The 23,163-nt window shown below is 31.6% G+C and overlaps 1 protein-coding gene across 1 annotated transcript in view; it reads left to right on the plus strand.

Annotated features, from left to right (window-relative positions):
* The window catches only part of LOC108782391 (uncharacterized), a 41,421-nt gene that overhangs the window by 9,275 nt on the left and 8,983 nt on the right, over positions 1-23,163 (plus strand). Inside the window, exons 2-3 of the mRNA XM_018550668.1 lie at positions 17,198-17,299; positions 20,030-20,215. Of these exons, the coding sequence (XP_018406170.1) occupies positions 17,215-17,299; positions 20,030-20,215 (271 nt within the window). The 5' untranslated portion in view covers positions 17,198-17,214. The remainder of the gene's footprint in view (positions 1-17,197; positions 17,300-20,029; positions 20,216-23,163) is intronic.

The following is a 23,163-nucleotide window of genomic DNA, read 5'->3' on the forward strand; positions in this document are numbered from 1 at the left end:
TTTGTGTTCAATTTGAGGACCAAATTTGGCACGACAAATCTTTACAAATTTACAAATATATATGATTCCACGGCTGATATCGAAGTACAGGTTCCGTGACCAACAGGAAACTAGATCATATTCCTCCAACCGCAAACAAGCAGAATTATTAAATTATACAATCAGCAGCGTATTATAGTGTTCATTACGAAATTCCTAATTTGCATCTACTGTAGAAGCGCGCTTCGTAGCAATACAAAACTTCGACAGTAGATTCTGCACTTAGTTATAATGAATGAAAAGTCCCCTTCCCAACTACAGTTATGAAAATGTTACTTGTATTGTACTTCGAGTGTGAATAACAAATATTGATCAGCATTAACACAAAATGCTCAATGGAGTAAAACAATTTAATAGAAATAAAGAATTAAGAGCAAAGGCTAGTTGTTTGTTGGTAATATTTAATAATCGTTATAAATGCATTAGAACAGACATTTTGATCGTCATTAGGCCATTTTCAATGTTAAACTAAACAATCCTAACAGCTAACCATTGTGGTATCTCTCTCTTCTATTTAAATTGAAAAAATATTGATATCTATTTTAAATTTAGTGTAAGATGAAAAAGAAACTATGAAGTAGCATAGCTTCTTTATCTTTCTTTTTTCAATGTTATTTTAATCACATTATATGCATGATTAATAACTCTTTCATTGACCTTAATTAATTTCAAATACCTTTTGCTTTTTAAAATCCAGAAACGTTAAATTCAATTCGCATCATTTTGATGCAAATAGCTAGGAAAACCCTTGGAGAGATCACGAATTGTTTCCAGCATCTACTTGAAATCGCAGAATATCCTCCGAGAGGCAAAGCTTCGACGTTGTAAAGATGGGTTGAGAACCTGGCTAGAGAACAAAGAATAAAAGGGAAGTCGTCTGAATTCCGAGAATGTTCAAATGCGATGTGAATCGCTGATCTCTAGCGATCTTTAGCGTATAATTTATCGGATGTGCCTGACTTTCAATAAAATTAAGCATCAAAATTTCTGAGAGATACATATATTATAATACATTTCGTAAATGTGTTATTCCCTAAAAGATGACAATCTCTGCCTATATTAAAACAAAATTATCGGAACCATAATTTATTAAAAATATGCTCATACTTATATTATACCTACTTTTCATAATTTAATTTATATCTGTATTACTAGCACCTACGCAGTTAGTTGTGTGTGTTAGCTTTCCATTATATTAATTTAAATTTGCATTAGTTTTTTCTATACATGTATAATTAAACTACTTTTTATCTTTTATATTTTCAAGCATAGTAGATGTATAAATATAAAATAATACTTTACAATTTATAGAGTAATTTTAATGTTTCCTACAAATTTTTCTGCATAACCTTTAAAGAAAAATTTACTTTATACAAAGACTGCAGGATTACTAATTTAAAATCTGCTAAATGCATGTTACGATATAAGCTCGGATTTGCACTTCTATTCATATTATCTTGTTGGTAGAGCGACATAAGCCCCGAAGGGGATTTTGTAAATTATGGTATGACATATAAAAATAGCCATCCATTCCGTGTCTAATCATGTACAAAATATATGTTGATATTACTTCTGAGTATGCTCAACATAATAATGATCCATTGGAGCACAACAGGTGGATCACGATAGATCATTCTCATGACACGCCAACGTGCGTAACGATTATTCATTGGGTCCTTTGGTAATAAATAATATGCCATCACAATTGCAATGGCGATTTTACATATGTGCGATACCATAATAGTGGTTTTTTGTGATGTCCGTATTATGCAGAAAAGGAATTTTCCAAAAGAAAAAGATATAATCCTCTAAATCTGTTGTTAAACTTTGATAATGGAACTTCTCTGGCAAGAAAAGAAACTTTTACTCGATACCAATTATATTTGAAATCACTGTCTAATTGTAATCTGAGATATCAAGTATATTACATAATAAAAACTCTATTATTAATAACAATTAAATTTTAATAAATTATCGCAAATAAGAAAAAAATGTACAGAAAAATTAAAATAAGTTATATAAAAAAGTGTTTCTTATTTTTCACATACATCTCTCTCTCTCTCTCTCTCTCTCGTTTCCTATTTATTTTATTCTAACATAAAAAATACAGGTAATTTTTAGGACTATAAAATAATAATATATTACTTACTCATTTGTTATTCGTACTTTAAATAAATATTTAAAATATATAATTATGTAATATATTTAAAAAAAAATCTCTTTCTCTCTCAGGTATAAGATTTTATAATTTTACAAGTAAAAATTTCTACGTCTTCTATAATATTTATTTAAATTTAAATAAAAGATTTTAAAAAGAACAAAAGGGATAGATGACTCCCAGACATTTTCCTTTTCTCAAATTAGAGTTTATTGCACTTACATAATATTCGTGAAAATGCGGACAATTACGATTGCGCGATACTTTTTACGGCACTCTCGAAACGATTATTAAAATTCAACAATTACGTGACATTTTGTACAATATTCTCTAGTCGATCATGAATATTAAGCTCCTATTTCGATAAGTTCTTTGTAACTGCAATATTAATAAATTGTAACATACAAATGTAAAAAGAAATTATTATTGCAACAATATCAACTCTTTGGACCGTGAGAGTTTCGAATTATATAAATACCGATAAGAATAAGCCATTTACGGCTAAATTACATATAAATTCACATGAAAATTATATTACAAGCATTCAAGATCCAGCTTGACCATAAATGACTAATATACAAACAATTATAAACGCGCGATATTTTGCACGACATTCTCGAAACGATTATTATAATACAACAATCACGCGACATCTCCGAACCGATTACACATACTTATGTTTTTCCTTCGATAAATCCTTTGTAACGACAATGTTTTAATCTATAATAATCAAATATATGAAAATATTATGGTACCGTTCAACAAATTTAATATTTAGAACATTTAATATAAAATATTTAATAAATAACATATACACGAAAATGTGATGCATGTAGTTTTTTTACTGTGCATATAGTTTTAACACAATATATAAACTATCTATAAAACAAAATGTTAATGGAAAATGTATGCCCAATATAATTTACATTATTTACAAGTATCGTATCATAATTCTTGAGGAATTTAAAGCCATTATAAATACTTTCGAACTTCTTCCATACGCGTACATTCTCGAACTCACATTGTTACGCTTTAGGAATGCTTTTTGAAAGTTGTTGAAAGTTTCTGCAGTAAATCATAGTCTATGTATATAGGATCGTACCACAGAACAGTCATCGCCTCTAAGCTAGAAATTTTACTCACAACCACAACCACGTGGCTAAATTAAAAGACTAAAATCCACATATATTAAACCAACTATTCCTTTATTTAAAAAAAATATGCAAAATGAGAATATTATTATTCTATCTATCTAGTAGAATATTTAAGCAAAAGTCATATATTAATATTATTTATTAATTAATTAATTACAGCCAAAAAAAATCAATATGAAAGTGCAATTAAGTCTTCGTGCGCTATTCGTTTCTGGAACGAGAAAACATATCAGCTTTAGTACATGTATCGGTGAAAGTATTTTCGTTCACCCATAAGCAAAGTATCTCAGTTCTTCCTGGCATCACTCGTACCGGTTCCTCTTATCCTTATTCGATCTCTCGACTTTCGTGCTCAAAACCTTCGGTATTCGTTCTGCATTCATCAATATTTCTCGCTCTTATTCGCCAACACCCACGCTCTGCCCCGTGTGTCTGGGTCGCAATTAGTGAGCGGTATGACGCGTAATTGCAGTGACAGTTATAGGTATCGCATGGCGTTAAAAGCATACTGGAAACGTACTAATTCATATTCTAATCGTGAAATCATGGAAAAGCGAGAGTTTATTTTCATTCTCCTCATATAAACGGTTTGTAGCTCTTTAATTATTTCAAACTAACGTAATTCATTAATCAACTGTATTTAACCATTCCTTTCGCTATCCTTTACTCTATTTATAAAACACAGAAGTGCATCTGACGTAATTCATAAAAACAGAAATAGAAGATTCTTTATTTATTTATCATTTAACATATACACGAAAATGTGATGCATGTAGTTTTTTTACTGTGCATATAGTTTTAACACAATATATAAACTATCTATAAAACAAAATGTTAATGGAAAATGTATGCCCAATATAATTTACATTATTTACAAGTATCGTATCATAATTCTTGAGGAATTTAAAGCCATTATAAATACTTTCGAACTTCTTCCATACGCGTACATTCTCGAACTCACATTGTTACGCTTTAGGAATGCTTTTTGAAAGTTGTTGAAAGTTTCTGCAGTAAATCATAGTCTATGTATATAGGATCGTACCACAGAACAGTCATCGCCTCTAAGCTAGAAATTTTACTCACAACCACAACCACGTGGCTAAATTAAAAGACTAAAATCCACATATATTAAACCAACTATTCCTTTATTTAAAAAAAATATGCAAAATGAGAATATTATTATTCTATCTATCTAGTAGAATATTTAAGCAAAAGTCATATATTAATATTATTTATTAATTAATTAATTACAGCCAAAAAAAATCAATATGAAAGTGCAATTAAGTCTTCGTGCGCTATTCGTTTCTGGAACGAGAAAACATATCAGCTTTAGTACATGTATCGGTGAAAGTATTTTCGTTCACCCATAAGCAAAGTATCTCAGTTCTTCCTGGCATCACTCGTACCGGTTCCTCTTATCCTTATTCGATCTCTCGACTTTCGTGCTCAAAACCTTCGGTATTCGTTCTGCATTCATCAATATTTCTCGCTCTTATTCGCCAACACCCACGCTCTGCCCCGTGTGTCTGGGTCGCAATTAGTGAGCGGTATGACGCGTAATTGCAGTGACAGTTATAGGTATCGCATGGCGTTAAAAGCATACTGGAAACGTACTAATTCATATTCTAATCGTGAAATCATGGAAAAGCGAGAGTTTATTTTCATTCTCCTCATATAAACGGTTTGTAGCTCTTTAATTATTTCAAACTAACGTAATTCATTAATCAACTGTATTTAACCATTCCTTTCGCTATCCTTTACTCTATTTATAAAACACAGAAGTGCACCTGACGTAATTCATAAAAACAGAAATAGAAGATTCTTTATTTATTTATCATTTTTAAAAAAAATCTCTTTCAACGAGCAGTTAGTTTATTAAATCTAATTTATTGCAGCTCTTCTATAATATTTGCAAATTATAAAATTTTGATTTTATATTTGCATATTAGCGTTAAGTTCAACACCAATTTCTACTTTTAAAAAATTAAAACTGATTATAGAACTATTTAACATAGAAAATTAAAATAAAGCTATTAATAAGAACATTAAAAAGCGTTGATAAATCGTGTAGGCTATTTTAATTAACTCATATATATACATACGTATGCGAATTGAATGCTTTATCATATCAGATAAATTTAATTTAAATTGAAATATTCAAAAGTTGCGAAAGAGGCATCACAGCATGAAAATTTCCATTAAGAATAGATCACCTTTAAGAATTCAGCAGAGAGCACTGAAAATTATGCGAGAATTTTAATATTAATTAGAATATAGAATTGTGCTGAACAAGAGGGCAATAATTAATAAACCATGACTTAATTGTATTTAGTTAGCCGATCAAATTGAATTGGGCAAGATCACATTTTCTCGTTACCACGGCTCCAATGCGTCATCGGATAAATCCACATTAGTGATCTGGGTTAACGAGGAGGTAACACTGCAGGTATTTAAAGTGGTATTTAAAGTTTGCAAATGTATACTTTCGTATATTAATCAAAAGAGAATCAAGAAAAGATAGAATTATATTCATAGACGGTAAAGAGTTTATTCTCTGCAGAAGTATACATATAAGAGAAAAACAATGGACAATCATAATATAATCTATATAAGTAGATAGACAATTTTGTTCAAACTCTCTCTTCTTTTGTGATATCTCATACGTTATGAAAAGAGACATAGTATAAGAAAATTGATATCAAAACTGCAGGAGTGTAAAATCTGCAAAACACATCGCTTTTATTTGAATTAATGGCAACGCATTTCCATGGAAAATTTCGACGATAAAACCGCAGTTATAAAAAAAATTATGTTTTGTTGCACTTTAATGATTATATATATGTACAAAAGCACTATGTAATAGATTGTAAAGTTTCATATCGCTGCGTTTAAGGTAGGAAATTTTAGAATGAGATTCGCCCAAGTCTAAATTGAACTTTCATGGAAACAGGAAAGATTCCGCGTTGCCGGAGATATAATGTCGTTTACAGTGAAAACAAGTTTTAGAAAATCTACGAGAAAAGTCCCGAAACGGACGGGGAAAAGAATGAGAACGGGATTTTAAAAGTGGACGAATTCTACGAGCAAAAGCTCGATGATATTCGCCCTCGATTGAATCTATTCGAGGTTATTATTTTTCAAATCTGTCTAAAAAAAAGAATAATTTATTTTCCAAAGAAATATAATATACTACCAATACGTGTTTATACATACTTTTTTTCATATGCATTTTCGTCGCAGAGGATATTAAATTTCAGAAAAAATTATATTTTATTTCTTTCGTCGACGGTAACTGTATCTCGCTGAAACCGCAACTCTTGATGTAAACTGCACATTCTACACATTCTTTGGCAAATACAAATTGTAATGACTGAAGTAAGAATTTAAAGTATATATACTGTGGCACGGTCGGTTGCGCTTATTAAATAGCGTGATTTTACTAGTACATAATATAATAAATATAACAGTGAGTCTCATCCTTATGCGGAATTTAATACTTTCCGACACGTGCGCATACTTGGCTGACAATATTTCTCTGCTGGATTACATCTAGAACCTGAGTGCGAAAAATATTGCAAGTGGCCCCGGAAGCAAGACGGGGAAGATGTACGTGTGGAAAGTAACGTCACTCTATAAGCTTGGGAAAAATTACCACGTATGTCAGTCTACACGTTTTTCTACGAGAATACAGTGTATACTATATGCTGCACACGTAAACTTTATAACATGTATCCTTTCTCGCCAGATCTGGATGAAGGGTATACGATAACTGAAAGCTTCAAATTGTTTGTAGCCAGATTATGCTATAACTGCTGTAAAATAGAGTCACTTTAATTACGTAGCGTTTACTTTTGCAATATAAAATAGTATACATGCCGTATTATATCCGAATCAATTTTAAATATTTAACATGACCACACAAAAATAATAAAAATTGTGCTCTTCATAAGTTTTATCTCAACATATTCTTGCAAAAATTCAGGCAATATAAAGTTTCAACTGGATATGTTAACATTTCATATGCTTTATCGACAAAAATGTCTGCCATGAATCGAACAGTAGTGGTTACATATAACACATATACATACGTTCCTGGCAAAAGCCATAAATTTTCAAAACAGTTTTACAACAATTCGAGCACACGACAGCCAACACTCGAGTTTATTGTGGCGAACTTCACAATTTGCTACATTGACATTTTTGTGCATGACAGCAATTATCTTTCGATCTCATTTAATATAACGTGCAGATGAATCGATAATTTTATAACAACATAAAAATTTGCAATTTCAGTAAAACAACCCAAGCATAATAATCTATTTCTATTATACAGTAACGCGCCGTACGTTGATGCAATAATTACGACTCGTTAGCGTTTGAAACTAATTGTTTCGAGAAGTTTGACGCGAGTTATTCTCGCAGAAGAAAGCTTTTCCGCGAGAACGTCCACAGAGAGGAACACTAAAACGTAACCGAGAGAATCTTGCCAACTGAGACTTCAATTGTTAATGTAAAAAGATATCTCTTTGACATTGTTCCATTAAAATGCTTTTTCAAGAATGATGAAGATTCGTTCACGTAACCTAATAAATTGTCAAATACTAAATTCTTTTTAAGACCGTACAATTGATAAACAATAAACATTCAAGAAGAAGGAAACCAATAACGGTCAAAGCTGGATCACAAATGCTCATTAGATTTATGTGTGAATTTTATATACTGCGTATGTAGTCCCTCTAATCGCGTGCCGAAAATTTTTTCAGACTTACAACGCAACACTAAACAACTACCGCAGTAATATCACTTTTAGTTAAATTGACAAGCAATCTAACAATTTTTGATGCTTATAGCATCTTATTGAATCTTAATAATATGTTGAAAGACATATATTAAAATTTAACGATGTAAATGTTAAAGTAATGCTAAATCTAATTCTGTAAAAAATAAGGTAAATACTAATAAATTGTATTAATTGAATTAAGTGGAAAATATAGAAGCAGAAAAATATTAATATTATATTTACAGACAGCAATCGATATTTTATCCAAGAATTGGAATAGCACCAATCAATTAGTCACAGAGTCGATAATCTGTCGTGCACCTCAAATATTTATTAATATATCAACTGCCAAGAAATAAGAGCGCAGTTACAATGGAAATTATTTCTGGAAATAAAATGTTATATACGGAATTAGTTGAGCATCTTACTCTTGATTAATAAATAGAACTCGCATCATTGTAACATATACGTAGTAAATAAAATTTTTACTAAATTAAGTAAAAAATAAGTATCCTCTAAGTAACCACTTCTGCATGGAAAGAATTAACAATAATATTTCTCGACAATACGCTGGAGCGGAATGCCAGCATCTGCTGATCTTATTATACGCAAGTAAAAGTAAAAACTTCTAAGTTGAGCAATAAAAATCTTATATTATCCCAGATATCACCAGACAAGAAGTTTACTCATAACGTGGAATATAGCGCCGGATGTAATGTAGTGATTCAATCTTGAATAAATTTAGCGAGGGTACAACGTGAGGGTGCTCATGCAAACTCCCAAGACCAAGGAGCACGTTCAGAATATAATTCAAGAATGTGCAATGCACGCGGCAAATTCCTCATCCTCTCTGCGTAATTTCTTACCAAAAGATAGGAAATTACGAGGAATTCAGCAAAAAATAAAGATTACGCTGTCCGTCACGGAGAAGTCATCACGACGTTTTACAATGCGCCATGTGCATCCTCTTTCTCGCCATTTATCTTCATGAAAGTATAAATCCCGTAAATTCTTTGTCGTCAACTTATGTTTTTTTCAATTTTGACAAATACGTTTTAGAGCACGTGATATATTGTGTTTTACAATTTATAAACTTAAAGATAAACGTTTGTACAATTAATGAATTCCTTTTTTTTTTTTACAAACTAAAATGCAACGCATTAGAAAAACCTTAATAGCTTTAATAACCATTAGAGATCTATAATAATCGAAAAAACGTTTTCACAAACATTTAATAGATGCAAAACTTATGGTCGCCGAAATTGTTCAGATCTCAAGTCTAGTGTATTATGGTATAATAAATATAATAGTAAAATTATTTATGATAAGAGAAATATGAATTAAAGAATAAAATGACTATACATATATAAATATTTCTTAACACATTTTCTTTAAATTACCGATTCATTGAACAAGTTTAGTTCAATCTTTTTTAAAAAAAAAACGAAAGTCATACATTTTAAATTATAAGTACTTAACAAGATCAGATCGAATCTTGAATTTATTTTAAATAAAATTCATTTTAATAGAACTTTAATTTAAAGATTTTGATTACAAAAGTACAAAATATTAAAAACTGAAAAGCTGCGACAAATAATCTTTTTTGATATTTATATATATACTACAATTTTGCTATCATCACAAGAACAGTAAAGAATTTAAAACTTTTACAATGGAGAAAATGAAATTATTCAGCCAATAAAACTTTACAATTATATATTTATGAATTATTCCTTGTACAGATGTGAATAACTACTCTATCTCTAAGTTTGTTGGAGCTGCTTCGGACTTATTCATGTGATCAGTTGAACTCTATATGAACTTCTTGTTGGAAAGTTTGACAATAACGCCGCCAATTTCACGCAATGCTTAATGCTTCGCGCAACTCTGTTATTCCTATTGGAATCATCTGGTATTGACTGTATCTATTCTAAAACGCGTATCTCTGTCCGTTTCAAAAATAAGTAGTAAAAATTATTATATTTAAATCTAACTTTTCATTCACACGTTTCTCTTTTTAATAATCAATTTTTGTATAAGAATAATGTTTTAATCGTTAATCTCCAAGCTTGGATTAGACCATGTTTATAATTAATCTGTCTATCATCGGAAAATTGAATATGCTTTGGAAGAGCATGCATCAAACGACACGCCACTTTATGATAAATTTAGTTTGCGCATAGTCTTTGTGAATGTCATTTTCGCTATAGCACGGCCTTTCTAGGCAAATGTCACACAAGATTACGTATAGTTTATGATATATATAATACATAAATTTATGGCACATTGAAGCAATGGCATGACATATCGACGAATCACAAATATAAACGTGATAAGTTTTACGATCTTTCATTCTTACTGTAAAATTATGACCAATTCTATCGGATTGATAAATTCTACTTTGCACGTCCGTAATAAAAAATAATCAAATATGAATATTAATCGAAAAGCCAAATAATATTTTACGATAATCTTACAGTCAAGCTCCTTGTATTCGCGTAAAATAAGAGATATATATTTACTTCAAGTTTAAAATAATTTTTATTTAATTTCTAAAGATACAAGTAATCTTTACGTAAGTAATTCGTTTCTGTCTGTTCTGTTTATAAAACGTTATTTCTTTATTTATTCACATTGTGACATTTATTGTCTTATATTTTATTTCGTCACTGTGACATTTGCATATTCCGTTTTTCTTCTCGTAATATATGAAGAATACACCAAGAATGATAAACCATTATTTACATAGTTTTTCAATTCACTGAGACATAAAAATCGCAATACTTGTATTTTTCCAGGATAAAGGAATAAAATACGTGAGCTTCAATACGATTTGAAACAAGAGTAGTCGATCACAGAGGAACAAAGATAGATATTATATCAGCGGTAACTTTTTGTTCCTATGAGATAGAAAAAAACTGGCGGCTCACTCTTTCATATATTTTTTCCAATAAAAGTTGTAATATAATTATTTCACTCTCAAAGAACGTGGAGAATTTATGTTTACATTTTTTCAGAAAATATTTGCAACATAACTAAAATTTCATCAATATTAAGAAATAAAATGTATTGTAAATTCTTGCGAGAAAATCGTTCTGTTCGAAAAAAATTTGACAAGCAGACATATTAAAAATTTAAAAATATTTATCTACCTTGAAACATCTACTTTGAAAAGGAAAGAGGAGTGGATATAGATATTCAGATATATTGAAGGAAGAGACTATTCTTTTGCACTATTTCAGAAAAATAAACTGTATCTTTTGCATCAACGAAACTTTCGTTCAATTTTCATAGAAAAATACTTTTCCGTACTAAACCTCCGAGAAACTGAAAATAAATTGCTTATCGACATATCTTTCAGTTTGGAAATTAAAAACTAACACTTTGGTCTTGTACAAAGCATGTTACTTTTAAAAGGCATAATAACAAAATCCTGTTAACCTTTTATCATGCTGCATTAAGAAACTCTATTAAAGTTAAAAGTGCAGTATATAAGTGTAAAATACCATTTATATTGTTCCAAATATTGAATTTTTATACATTTATAAAACATTTATTTATCAATACGTTTTAAAAAAATATTTTATACGTATTTTTTTTATTATTGCAATTAATTTCAGCATATTTTTCCCTATTAATTATTTTTTGGAGATATTTCCTTTGCAAGCAACATTTGCTTCCTGATATTGCGAAAGAAGCAAAGAAAATAAAAGTATTTATTATTGTGTGTCGGGGACGATTGTATTTAGGTCTCCAACCTCACGTCACAATCACGTTTCTACATGTCATTTTTTCTCAGCAATTTTGGAACGAGATTGTACTCGTAATCTCGCGTGAATTTATATACTAATATATGTAGTCTTCTCTAAACTGCGCGCTGAGAACAAGTAATATTTTTCGCAATAAGAAGAATTATTTTCAGATTTTAATATAGTTTAACATCGATATAAGATGCCAAAAAAATCATCAATTAATTATTAAGGAGGTTCAAGCGTTAGTCAAAATCCAATTTAGAGACTTAATTTTTTAATATGATAACACTGTATACAAATAATCCCACAATTTGAACAATATTGACCGTCTAGTTTTTTTGTAATGTCACTTTGAAATTTTAACATAGCGTCTTATTCCGAGACAATCGTTCCGAAGTAGATAATTACCGATTTATACACACTCAGCCAACTTAGGACTTTGAAAAACTAGGATTTGACAGATAAAATATCAACAATTGTGTACAAAACAAGACAATCAGATTTGACCGTATGGATTCAAAGCTTTATTGTCCGCGATTCTGTATTTCTTCCTTACAATTCGCGATAATCTGTCACTGCCCGTCACGTCGCGAAGTGCAACGTTGCCAAGTGTATACTCGACTTCTCGAGTCGTTGACAATCTTATACATTTGTTAATATTCTATTCACTAATAATTTACTAAGAATACAGCACATAAATAATATCCACAATTTATTACATTAATATTGCGCATGATACCGAATCGCGATAATGACAATTTCTTTCAGTTGCATTTTTTACTCCAAAGTAACGCTCGAACCTTCTTAAACTGTTAATCAATTTAATTCATGATAGTACTACAGTAGTTTATTAGAATTGCGTTTGAAGACCGACAATTGTTCGACGCGCAATTTAGAAAAGACTACATGTATTAGTATATAAATTCACGCAAAATTATATATAATCAACTAAGATCCAAGCTAGACTGTTATAGGCCTTCGTATTCGTATTAATTATATTTTTACATTGACGGTCTTTAGATTTGAATATTGTATACTCATAATGTTCCAAAGAGTCGAACCTTCAAAGACCATGGCGTGCAAGCAACATTGCATCGGTCACGACTGTTTCATGGTAAACGGAAAATTAATAAACCGATGCTATTGGTGAGAATTAATGAGACTCACGAGAAGCAATTACGATTGATAACTACCTCGATGAGAGAGTAGAGGATCTAACTCACTAACGAAACCATGTTTCATAATGACACTGCATGACGTGCAGTGAGAAGCAAACCAATTAAGAAGCTGTTGCTTAAGTCAGTAAACAATTGAACAGTTTTGCATTCCTGATCTACATTTAGTAGATAAATCTCGTGTACAACCTAGGAAATGTTTAGTTAAACCTTGACCGCGACCTCTCAACTCCAAACTTAGAAGTGGCAAATTAACGGTTTCCAAGTTCTAATTTCAATGATGATGTAGTTAAAGGTCAAAATGGGCTTTCGTGACCCAAAGAAAGATAACAAGAGCGTGAAGCGGAAGTGGCGGAAGGTGAGAGAGTAGGCTGGATAAATCGTGCAGTTTATCTATGATATGATCGAGGTTGCCCTAATTAATGCGGAGTGCATGATAAATGACGTGATTCAAATGACCTCCTCTAGGACTAAACAAAATCTGACCGGCGGCATGAGAATTATATTAGTCACCCACAAAAACAAAGCTGCGTTTTTCTTTTTACTTCTGTCCAACCCTGGTGTCATACTATATTCGGCAAATGATACCAGAGATTAAACGTCGCAATCAAATATCAAAAAAGTGTAATCTCGTCATGTAATCAATATCTATTCTATAGAGTGATATGATATAACGAGTAGAAGCAAGAAGAAATTATATATTAGACTTAAAAGAAATTCCCTGCCTCTCGAGATATTCTAATAGGAATCCAAATCTACCATTCTCAAGATGAAACCCCGCAAACGCGGCCAGATGAACAGATAGCTAGACAGTTATAATGTCGATTCTAATCTCACCCATATACGCTGGCATGTGTCTTTCGCGTACGTAAACTAGAAATGCCTGAGTTCACATTCGTACATGCATGTGCATAAAAGCGAATGTGCCTATACAGGGTCTGCCGGTCTGCAACGTCGTATGCAAACCCGGACCGAACATCTCGCCTGTCTCGAAACCACTATACGACGAACCCGTATACGTAAGCGACGTAAATACCTTGGCATTCCATGATGTTGAGGTAATATGGACTACCAACTTCCTGCGGCCATATACGTTACGTACAACATACCGCTCGTATTCCGATAGCGTGCCAAAATGTGGGAAATGCAGATAGAGCTGTTAACCTGCACTTGCTTTTACGCGGCGGGCAGTCGAGAAACGTGCGTGATAATATATAGATATACAGACTCTACTGCAGAAGATGAAAACTTGTTGATAAGACGAAAGGATCTTTTCGCGTTCTCACGAAGACAGGATTTAGATCATCAGAAAATTTTGTCAATATATGCGCGTGTATGGGTCGTTATTCTCCCACATTCTATTCTTTAAATTGACAATTCTTTGCAGGAGAACTAGCACGTTGTGTGTGTTCAACAATTATAAGATTCTCTCACACTTTTGCTTCTTGATGCGAACGATCGTATAATGCCAAGAGATTCGAAGGGAATTGATTATTTCTTTCACATGAATATGTTCCGTGAAACGAGATTTTTCACAACGGACTAGCCGACCTAGTTAGATAACAGGCACGTCGTAAGTATCATTTTCTGGCAACCAGAAAATCTCTCTCGTAGGCTCTCACGGACAAGCAGCAAGAGGAGAAGACGTGTTTCTACTAAAAGACTAAAATTTGATAGGACAATTTAGCTCAACGCGCGAAAGTGCTAGCAACGACTGAAATATCGGCAATATCTCAAACTTCACTGTTTTATTAAAACAGGAAATTTTTACGTAACGCAGTAGATTGATAAATCGACTTTATTCTTTTTTTTAGGACAGTTTGAACTTTATATCCTGGATTTGTGTAACCAAACATCCAAAGCTCTATGTTTTATCAGTAAGTATTTTTTGAATATTGAGAAAATATATTTATTTACGCAGCGCTTTCGACTGTCATCATTCAAAAGCTGCACCTTTCTTCTAAAGTCTTTAGATAAATTCTATCTTCATAAATAATGCCACTCCTTATCGTCTCTTATAATCGAGAAGTCCACTAATCTTACTTTTTTATTCGAGGATAGCAATTTTTTTCTTTCTTCTCTAATTCAGGTTATCTCATCTTATCGCGTAGGCTTGAGTAAACGATCAGGCACTCCCTTGAGCATGACAAAAAACGTTTGGGGCTGTTTTTCACAAGATACGATTTCCTTTTCCTTCGCGAGTATTGTATTCGGTCGAGGTTTTTTTCATGCTTAAGCAATTAAAGTACATCCCCAAATGATTTAATATAATGATAATAGTAATATTCGGCAAACTGTCACGAAAAAACAAGGATGATCTAAAAACCGGATGAAATCGATCGGAGAAAGATACGTCGAATCCTGTAGAAGAAATATCAGGAGACTAATGAGAATCTTATCTATACTATGGATCGCGACTTGGAAATGGCGAAAAGTAATAGGTACTCGATGACAGGCTGATTCTAAATTGGCGATTAAACAATTAGTTCTTTCCTATAAAATATATATGCGCAGTTGATTCTAATGTTAATTTGATGCAAATGCATCACGAAAACTAATTGATAAAGTTTAACAGTAATGCGACAATGAATAAAATTAATTCGATTTCCTGAGGAATCGTTGTACCGCCGCAGGAGATAAACTGCATTTCGCAATTTGTGCTGCGCCCTAACCACACCAGCTGGGCAAGCCTTTACGTGCGCGCATTATCCTGCATTATCTGCCCCTGACGTCCGGCGATATCGCAAATTCTCGATAATCTACCGTCCGTTGTTATTACACGTACATTTCGACCACAGACAATATCCGCACCGTCAATTTTCTCATGAGACAGTACAATAAGCGTTCGTGCAATTGTTCTAGATAAGTTAAAAAATAAAAGAAATGTCGAATTTAAAAAAATTCTAAATGTGTTTGTAAACAATTCTAAAGAAATTAAAAGTTTGTCTACGGAAAGAATATACTTTGAAAATCGAAAATAACTATTCAATTTCTTTTTATTTATTAGATAAAGACTTACAAATATTTATTTGCAATTTATATAATTTGTCAAAATCAATATTCGATAAAAACAGAAAATTGAGAACGGAAGGTCTCTCACATTTTAAATAGCTCTTTGAGCTACTTTACATGATATTATAAGGCGTTTTTAGCATTACTAAGAAAAAGATACAGAGATAACTCCCTGGCGATCATAAATTATAGAATTATACACTGCATATATGGGAAAACCCTTCTCATATTTTCTTCATCCCTTGAGGCAGGCACATTAAATATTAATGAGAAAAGTGATAATGAAGCTAAAATGTCAGTATGATTAAATATAATACGCACTACAGGATTTTTATTTCATTTTATACAATGTAATGTATGTATACGTATACATTACTGTATTTAATTACAATTTTATTAAAAACAATTTATATAGTAAAAATATATTCTTTTATATCCTTTTTCTGCATAAACAGCAATATAATAATATCCGTTAAATATATGGTATATTGCTTCGAATATAACGGGTAAAAATATTCCATGTCACGACGTTTGTTCATTACTTTGCGAAATAATTTGAATCTCGGGGGTAAAACTGAGTAAATCCAACAATGGAACGCAAAGAAATTCGATTCTTGTGAAGATTCTCTGTGTTCTGCGCGCAATGGCAGCAATTTCATGTCTCTGACGAGGCGCGAACATCACCAACTGATTCCCAGCGTGTGCAAATCGCACGTTGAAACCGGAGCTACGGGTGCCAGCTATTGATTCCAAGCTCGCTGAACGATGAGCAAACCAACATGCATTCCAATAGGAGATAGATAAAAATCGTTCCTCATTCAATTTCCCGATATAACAAGTCGAAGCACTCATCAGAAATGACAGCGATACATATTGATGAATTGTTAGGCGACAGGACCTTCCTGATTGTATTCTGCTATAACTCTATTACCTACGCGCAATAGAACTCGAGTATAAGAAAAAAAAACATGCTCTATAATTAGAATTTGTAATTAAAATTCAGTTTTATTCTATTTCGTCCTTTTCTCTCAATTACGACTGTGCATCTGACGGGAACAGGTTACGAATAGAAATCAAAATGTATATCGAGGTCTCTAAAGTCCATTCAAAAGTGAATTTCATTTCAGTTGCAGAACAAAGGAAAATGTCGGTCGAAGTGAGAGCTGGTCGACCTACCATGCCAACGATTCCGCACCCCAAAAGGCCAACAATTTTGGTATATCCGACGGGTAAGTTGCAAACACATTACTATAGTTCTCACTATTACGCTAAAACTAAACTCTACTTTATTACAAGAAATACACGGCAACTTATATCATGTTGGTTATTTTAAGATGCGCTAGTTTCATTTTGAAGACACGGTATATTAACTGCGTGAGAGAGATGACGTTTAATTAGATGCTTGTATGAAGTATTAAGATCGCGCTCGCGGCGATGTTAAATTACAAACAAGTTGTTGAAGCATAGGGGATTTAAACAGAAAGGCGGAGGAGAGACAGAGAAAGAGAGAGAGAGAGAGAGAGAAAGAGAGAGAGAGAGAGAGAGAGATATCTGATTGATAATGTAATTAGTGCTAACCATTCGTTATACAGCGAATTACGAAAAACACAAATCCACTAACAAGTTAGCGATGTGTTAATACAATAATATAGCACTGACCATCATTCGCCGATCAAAGACACACATACTTTACTCGATTACCATCACCATGATACATGCAAATTGTCACATACCGATGTGCCTAAAAGGATTTGGCTAAAAAAGTCAGCGCGGTAAGAAATGCGCAGTACGAAAAATTATTTAATAAAACATAAGATATGTGATTACATCGATGTTTGGACGTTTCGGCTATTCATTTTAGCTATCCTCAGCAAAACATTAAGACGGAATCTCCAAGTATCCGTCAGGAAGAATAATTATCGGTCAAAGAAGTTTCCATGCTTGTGTTGGTAACGAAATTATGTTATCAAGCGGATCCAAGGAACACAAAAGAAAGATACATAGTCACTTATATTAATCTCCAATAATAAAATAAATACAGTAATAACCTCGTCAAATTTCAAAAATCTTAAGAGAAAAAGATCGTCTAGATTTTGCCATGTTCTGATTGATTCTAAATGGGTATTTTTAAGTAATGATTATCTTTAACAAAAAATATTTTCTTGATGATGTAATCTTAAAATATACCTATTAAAAATTGTAGAAAAACTCATTAATATGTTCAAACAAAAACTATTTTTTTTTTTTAAAGAAAATTTTTATTTTATAAAATTAATAAAAAAGCGACTTTATATTTATACATATAATAAATAAATCAATTTTGTTTTAATTTAAGAATTTCAATTAAATATTTTTACTAGGCTTCAGAATATATTGAGTAATTATTTGTATAGTATGTATTTTTATGTGTGTACTTTCAGAATTAATTTGCAATTAATTCTTTTTCAGATGCAATTTAAGAGATTTACAATTAATAAACTATTGACATTTAATGAACCTAGAGAGCACTTTTTCGAACAGTAAAGTACTTAGGTAAGGTGACGGAGCTATTTGTGTCACAGTTTTCTGTTGGATTAATTAGTTGACGTTATAAAACTTTAGAAACTTTGGACTTCGCACAATCTGCAATCGGTGCTTCATTCAAATCCCCACAATAGCTCTAATTTATAGCTATGGAACAACTACTAAAACACGAATATATCGATCTAAAAATACGTCCTTAATTTTTCGAACTACGACGAACAGTAATACGCGAAACACGATAAATAAACAATACAAGAAACGTGACGAGCACGCATAATACGCGAAATATGGAATATCTAATTTTTTTAGAACATGGCATGTTATAATCGTTAGAGGAATTTATATGTATTAATAGTTAATATCCCTCACCAATATTTTAAATAAATCAAATTTAAATAATTAATGTAAATTAATGTACATGCAGTAATAAATTAAATTTTATCTTTCAAATATTTACCGCAAAAATAATTTAATGAAGTCGAAGATAAAGTTGTACCAGCCAAAAGTTGTGTGGTATCTCGTTCTCTAGAAGTTGCCCGCTATCTTGATTAAAAGTTCTCAAAAGAATCAGACTTTTCTTTGCATCGTGTGCAGGAAAAATAGCATACTGTAAAGCTAAATCAAACTTTATGTATTACATACTGAGAAAATGGCGCTTAATCCAAAAGAGAAGTAGGACACTTTTATTGAGAAATGTCGACATTACTATATTATGCGTTGTGCAAAAAGTTTTAATCGAACAATTCCGTTGTAGTAGAGACAGTTAGGATTTAAGTTCTTTTAAATACGGACTGAAAGTCTAATCAGTACCATCTTAAACCCCGTCTTATAACACCGACTAATTCAATTCAAGCAACTTCACTTTTATTACACGCTTGAAATTTTCATGAACTGACAAAAACTTTCAAGAAGTGCATGCCCTTTTTGTCTATATAATAATGTAGATCTGTTTTGTGAACAGGAATGATATGAATCACTAGAGAGTGTGGCATATATACTTCATGGCAAATTACATAGTTTTTCGTATAATTGTATAAAATCATATTCGTATCTAGTAAATCAATTATCGACAGCAACTAATAAAATTGACATATCAATAATTTGATAGGGTAAATCCAATAAATTTAATTCGTATATGAACAATTGTGATGTTATCAAACATAATTCTACAAAAACGGGATATTCGACCAAATATCGCACCACTAGTATATTAAATCTTGCTAAATAATCAAAATGACTCGTCGAAAAATATTGTTCTAGTTAATCTAGTTGTTAAAAGCTTCTACGTCGCTAAAGAAGATAAATACTTAACATTCATGTTGCAGACAATAATGTCGTCGAGAATTACACACCTACGTATTATAGTAATATATCAAAATTAATATTGTATTAATTCACTAATAAATCCTAACGTACGACTAATTTGCATCTTTCAGTTACGCCGGAGAATATAATTATACCTATCGTGTCCTGCATTCTGGGATTTCCGCTGTTAGCGTTAATGGTAATTTGCTGTTTACGGAGGAGAGCGAAACTCGCCAGGGAACGGGCTCGGCGAAGAAACTGTGATTTGGATCATGGCGCATTGAGCCTCGTCCGTTTCAGTCCGGTTCATCGCCTAGGTGAGCACCCGTCGAGTTTAAAAGTAAAACTAGGACACGCGCTTACGCGGAATAGATATATTCGCTGTGTGAATAGAAATACTGAATAGAAACCAAATCGCTCGTGCAAAATTAAATGTGACGCTAACCAAGCGAATAGTACGTGCAAACCAGTGTGCTACGAGAAAATTATTGAATACACAATATATTTTATGCGCGAACCTCTTCAGTATTTTTCAAATTAATCTCATAAATCGTATCCAATATATTAAAATAAAATAACTATATTTATATAAAATATATGGAAAATTAATGTACATACATTACTGTTCGTCATCTGTATAAAATAAGCAACAGTACAAATCAAGTTTATAATGACATGATATTTATTTGAAAGTTCTAAATTTATATTTCGTTCATAGAAACGAAAAAGGGGAAATTTGAAACGTAACAGAGTTTGCTTCAATTTTTCCGTTTTAATAGTGACTATATTGTTCTCTATCTTTCTTTTTCTCTATATATGTTTTTCCTCGACTCTCTCACTGAATACAAGCATATACCTATGCATAATACGCAAGTACTCTTGCAACGGCACATAAATGCACTCGTATAGAAATAATACCGGTCGTGCGCGACTATTGGAATAAACATAAAGAGGACAGAAGAGGCTCAACTGCAGATTGAATTCTGGCCAGAACATTCCAATTCCATGTACTAACGGTGGATATTTTTAGTGTAAAAACTATGATCGACGTGCGTGTATAGCCGATTATTTCTATTCAAAAGCAAATACCCGCTAAATTCCCAGTTAAATCCTTCTCTCGCTCTTTTTAGCACAAAATAAACTAGACGTTATAAATTGCACCCCAAAAAAAACAAACATGTAAAAGAGATGTATGAAATATTATTTTTGGATCTAAATCAAGTGTAGCAAATTCTTTGCTAATTTTAAAATAAAAAAATGCTATAAAATTTGCACAACTATTCTTGAAATCACACATGAAAACTGCACTGGGCTAAATGAAATTTTTACGATGAGCGGAAATAAATTTCTTATCCGGCAAAGCGTGGCATGCGATACCGTAACCAAACGATTTTATAATATCGCGTTATAATATTAAAAATTGGATTTTATATCGTTCATTGATAATCTATTTCCGCGGAGTGCAACACGATGGGTAATGTGTGACGCTCCGGAGTGTTATTTTTATTTCTCTCGTAACCGTGCGACACCTTATCCGAACGCGATTTTATGTGTGCATGCGCATTTCCGCGTGGTTGGTTGGGAATAACCATCAGGAACGGCCGCGTTATTATCTCGCCACTCCTGTTTTCGCATCTAAAATTCGTTTTACGTCGAAAAGTTTTTGTTATCTGGCATCCGGTACTGGCATCCGGTACTTTTTGCTGCAAGAGAACAATGACGTAGCCGCAAATAAACATCGTTTTCGCATAAAAGCATTTGCATCGCTAATATACCCACAACATCATCCATTTACATATTGCTTGAGGGAGTATCGGTAAACAATCGCGTAATTCGATAAACTAATTTATTCACGTTATTACCACTCTAAATCGTCTGCAAAATGCTATGACGTGTAAAAGTGATAATATCAAATCCATTGTATAAATTATTTGCTTTTAATTTAGAATTGTGATAAACATTTTAACGTGTATACCAACATAAAAAAGTTTAGCGGAAAAGAATATTAAATTCTTTTCGCTTATAAATGGATATATTATCTTAACGGACAATATATTTAGCAAATAAATGCATAATTAATAAAACTACTTGAACGTATAACATAATAATATTTTATAAACAATATCAGTATATGACCGAAATTTATAAATAAAATGGAAACATCTAGAATTATCTATGTAATATGGTATATATATCTTTTCACATAACTTTTTTTTACATAAACTGGTGTAAATTTATTTTTATTACTAGCTATACCTGCATTTTTAGAATTTCTCAACGTAATTTAGAGCTGGAAATAATAATATATTCCTACTAATATTAGACAAGAATCTTTTATACAACATGATATCAAAAGGATAGTGCGAGTATTAAAAATAGTACGTGTGAACTTGTTTTCAACTAAATTTTTAATTAGGTTATTTTTAATATACTATATACATTTATTTTAAATTTAACCTCTTTGTGCGTATTAATTAGTGCAAAACAAAAAAAATGAAAAAACGACGCAATGTGTTACTTGAGTGCGGAAAGGCGGATTTATTTCTTCACGTACTACTAATACGGTCTCTCTGAACAGCTAACAAAAAAGTTTTTTATGTCTCTGTGTGGACGATCTACGACGTAAGGTATTGTGCCCGTTGCGACCGCCACAAACTCTCAATTTACGACAATCTAGTCAACACTAGACAGTAGACGGTCGTTTTAGATCACTATTTAGTGCACACAGTAGATGAGGCATAAAATTTACCGTCCGCAATATTCTCTCCTAACAAAAGATTGTCTACTGGAAAACAGAAGATAAATGCTTCATAAATATCACATGAGCATAATGTACAATTTAACTCTCACATTTTTTTAGTAGCTATTAATTTTGAGAAATGATTTATTATTATAGAAAGAAAATAAGTGATATAGTGAGAATTAGTGATATATGATAAGAGTAAGTGATATATGTATACATGTAATGCTACCTACAGATTTTCTTTGAGAAATTTTAAACCTGATTTTTTTCTTATCAATTAATCAACTACCTGTCTTCACTAATTTATAATTTTTAATATTGATTATTTTAACGGTAAAGTCTTGAATTAATTAGTGATAAATATTTAATTATATATGCATATACATTGTATATATATATGTGTGCGTATATACAATAAAATTTGAGATTAAAAAATAAGTTGATTAAAAATAAGAGAAAAGAGCCAATAATTTTTTTAAAAAAGATATATAAATGTAATTAACTCAAAATCGCAATACATTA

Source organism: Cyphomyrmex costatus, unplaced genomic scaffold (genome assembly GCF_001594065.2).
Source record: "Cyphomyrmex costatus isolate MS0001 unplaced genomic scaffold, Ccosl1.0 scaffold125, whole genome shotgun sequence".
Taxonomy (NCBI): Eukaryota; Metazoa; Arthropoda; class Insecta; order Hymenoptera; family Formicidae; genus Cyphomyrmex; species Cyphomyrmex costatus.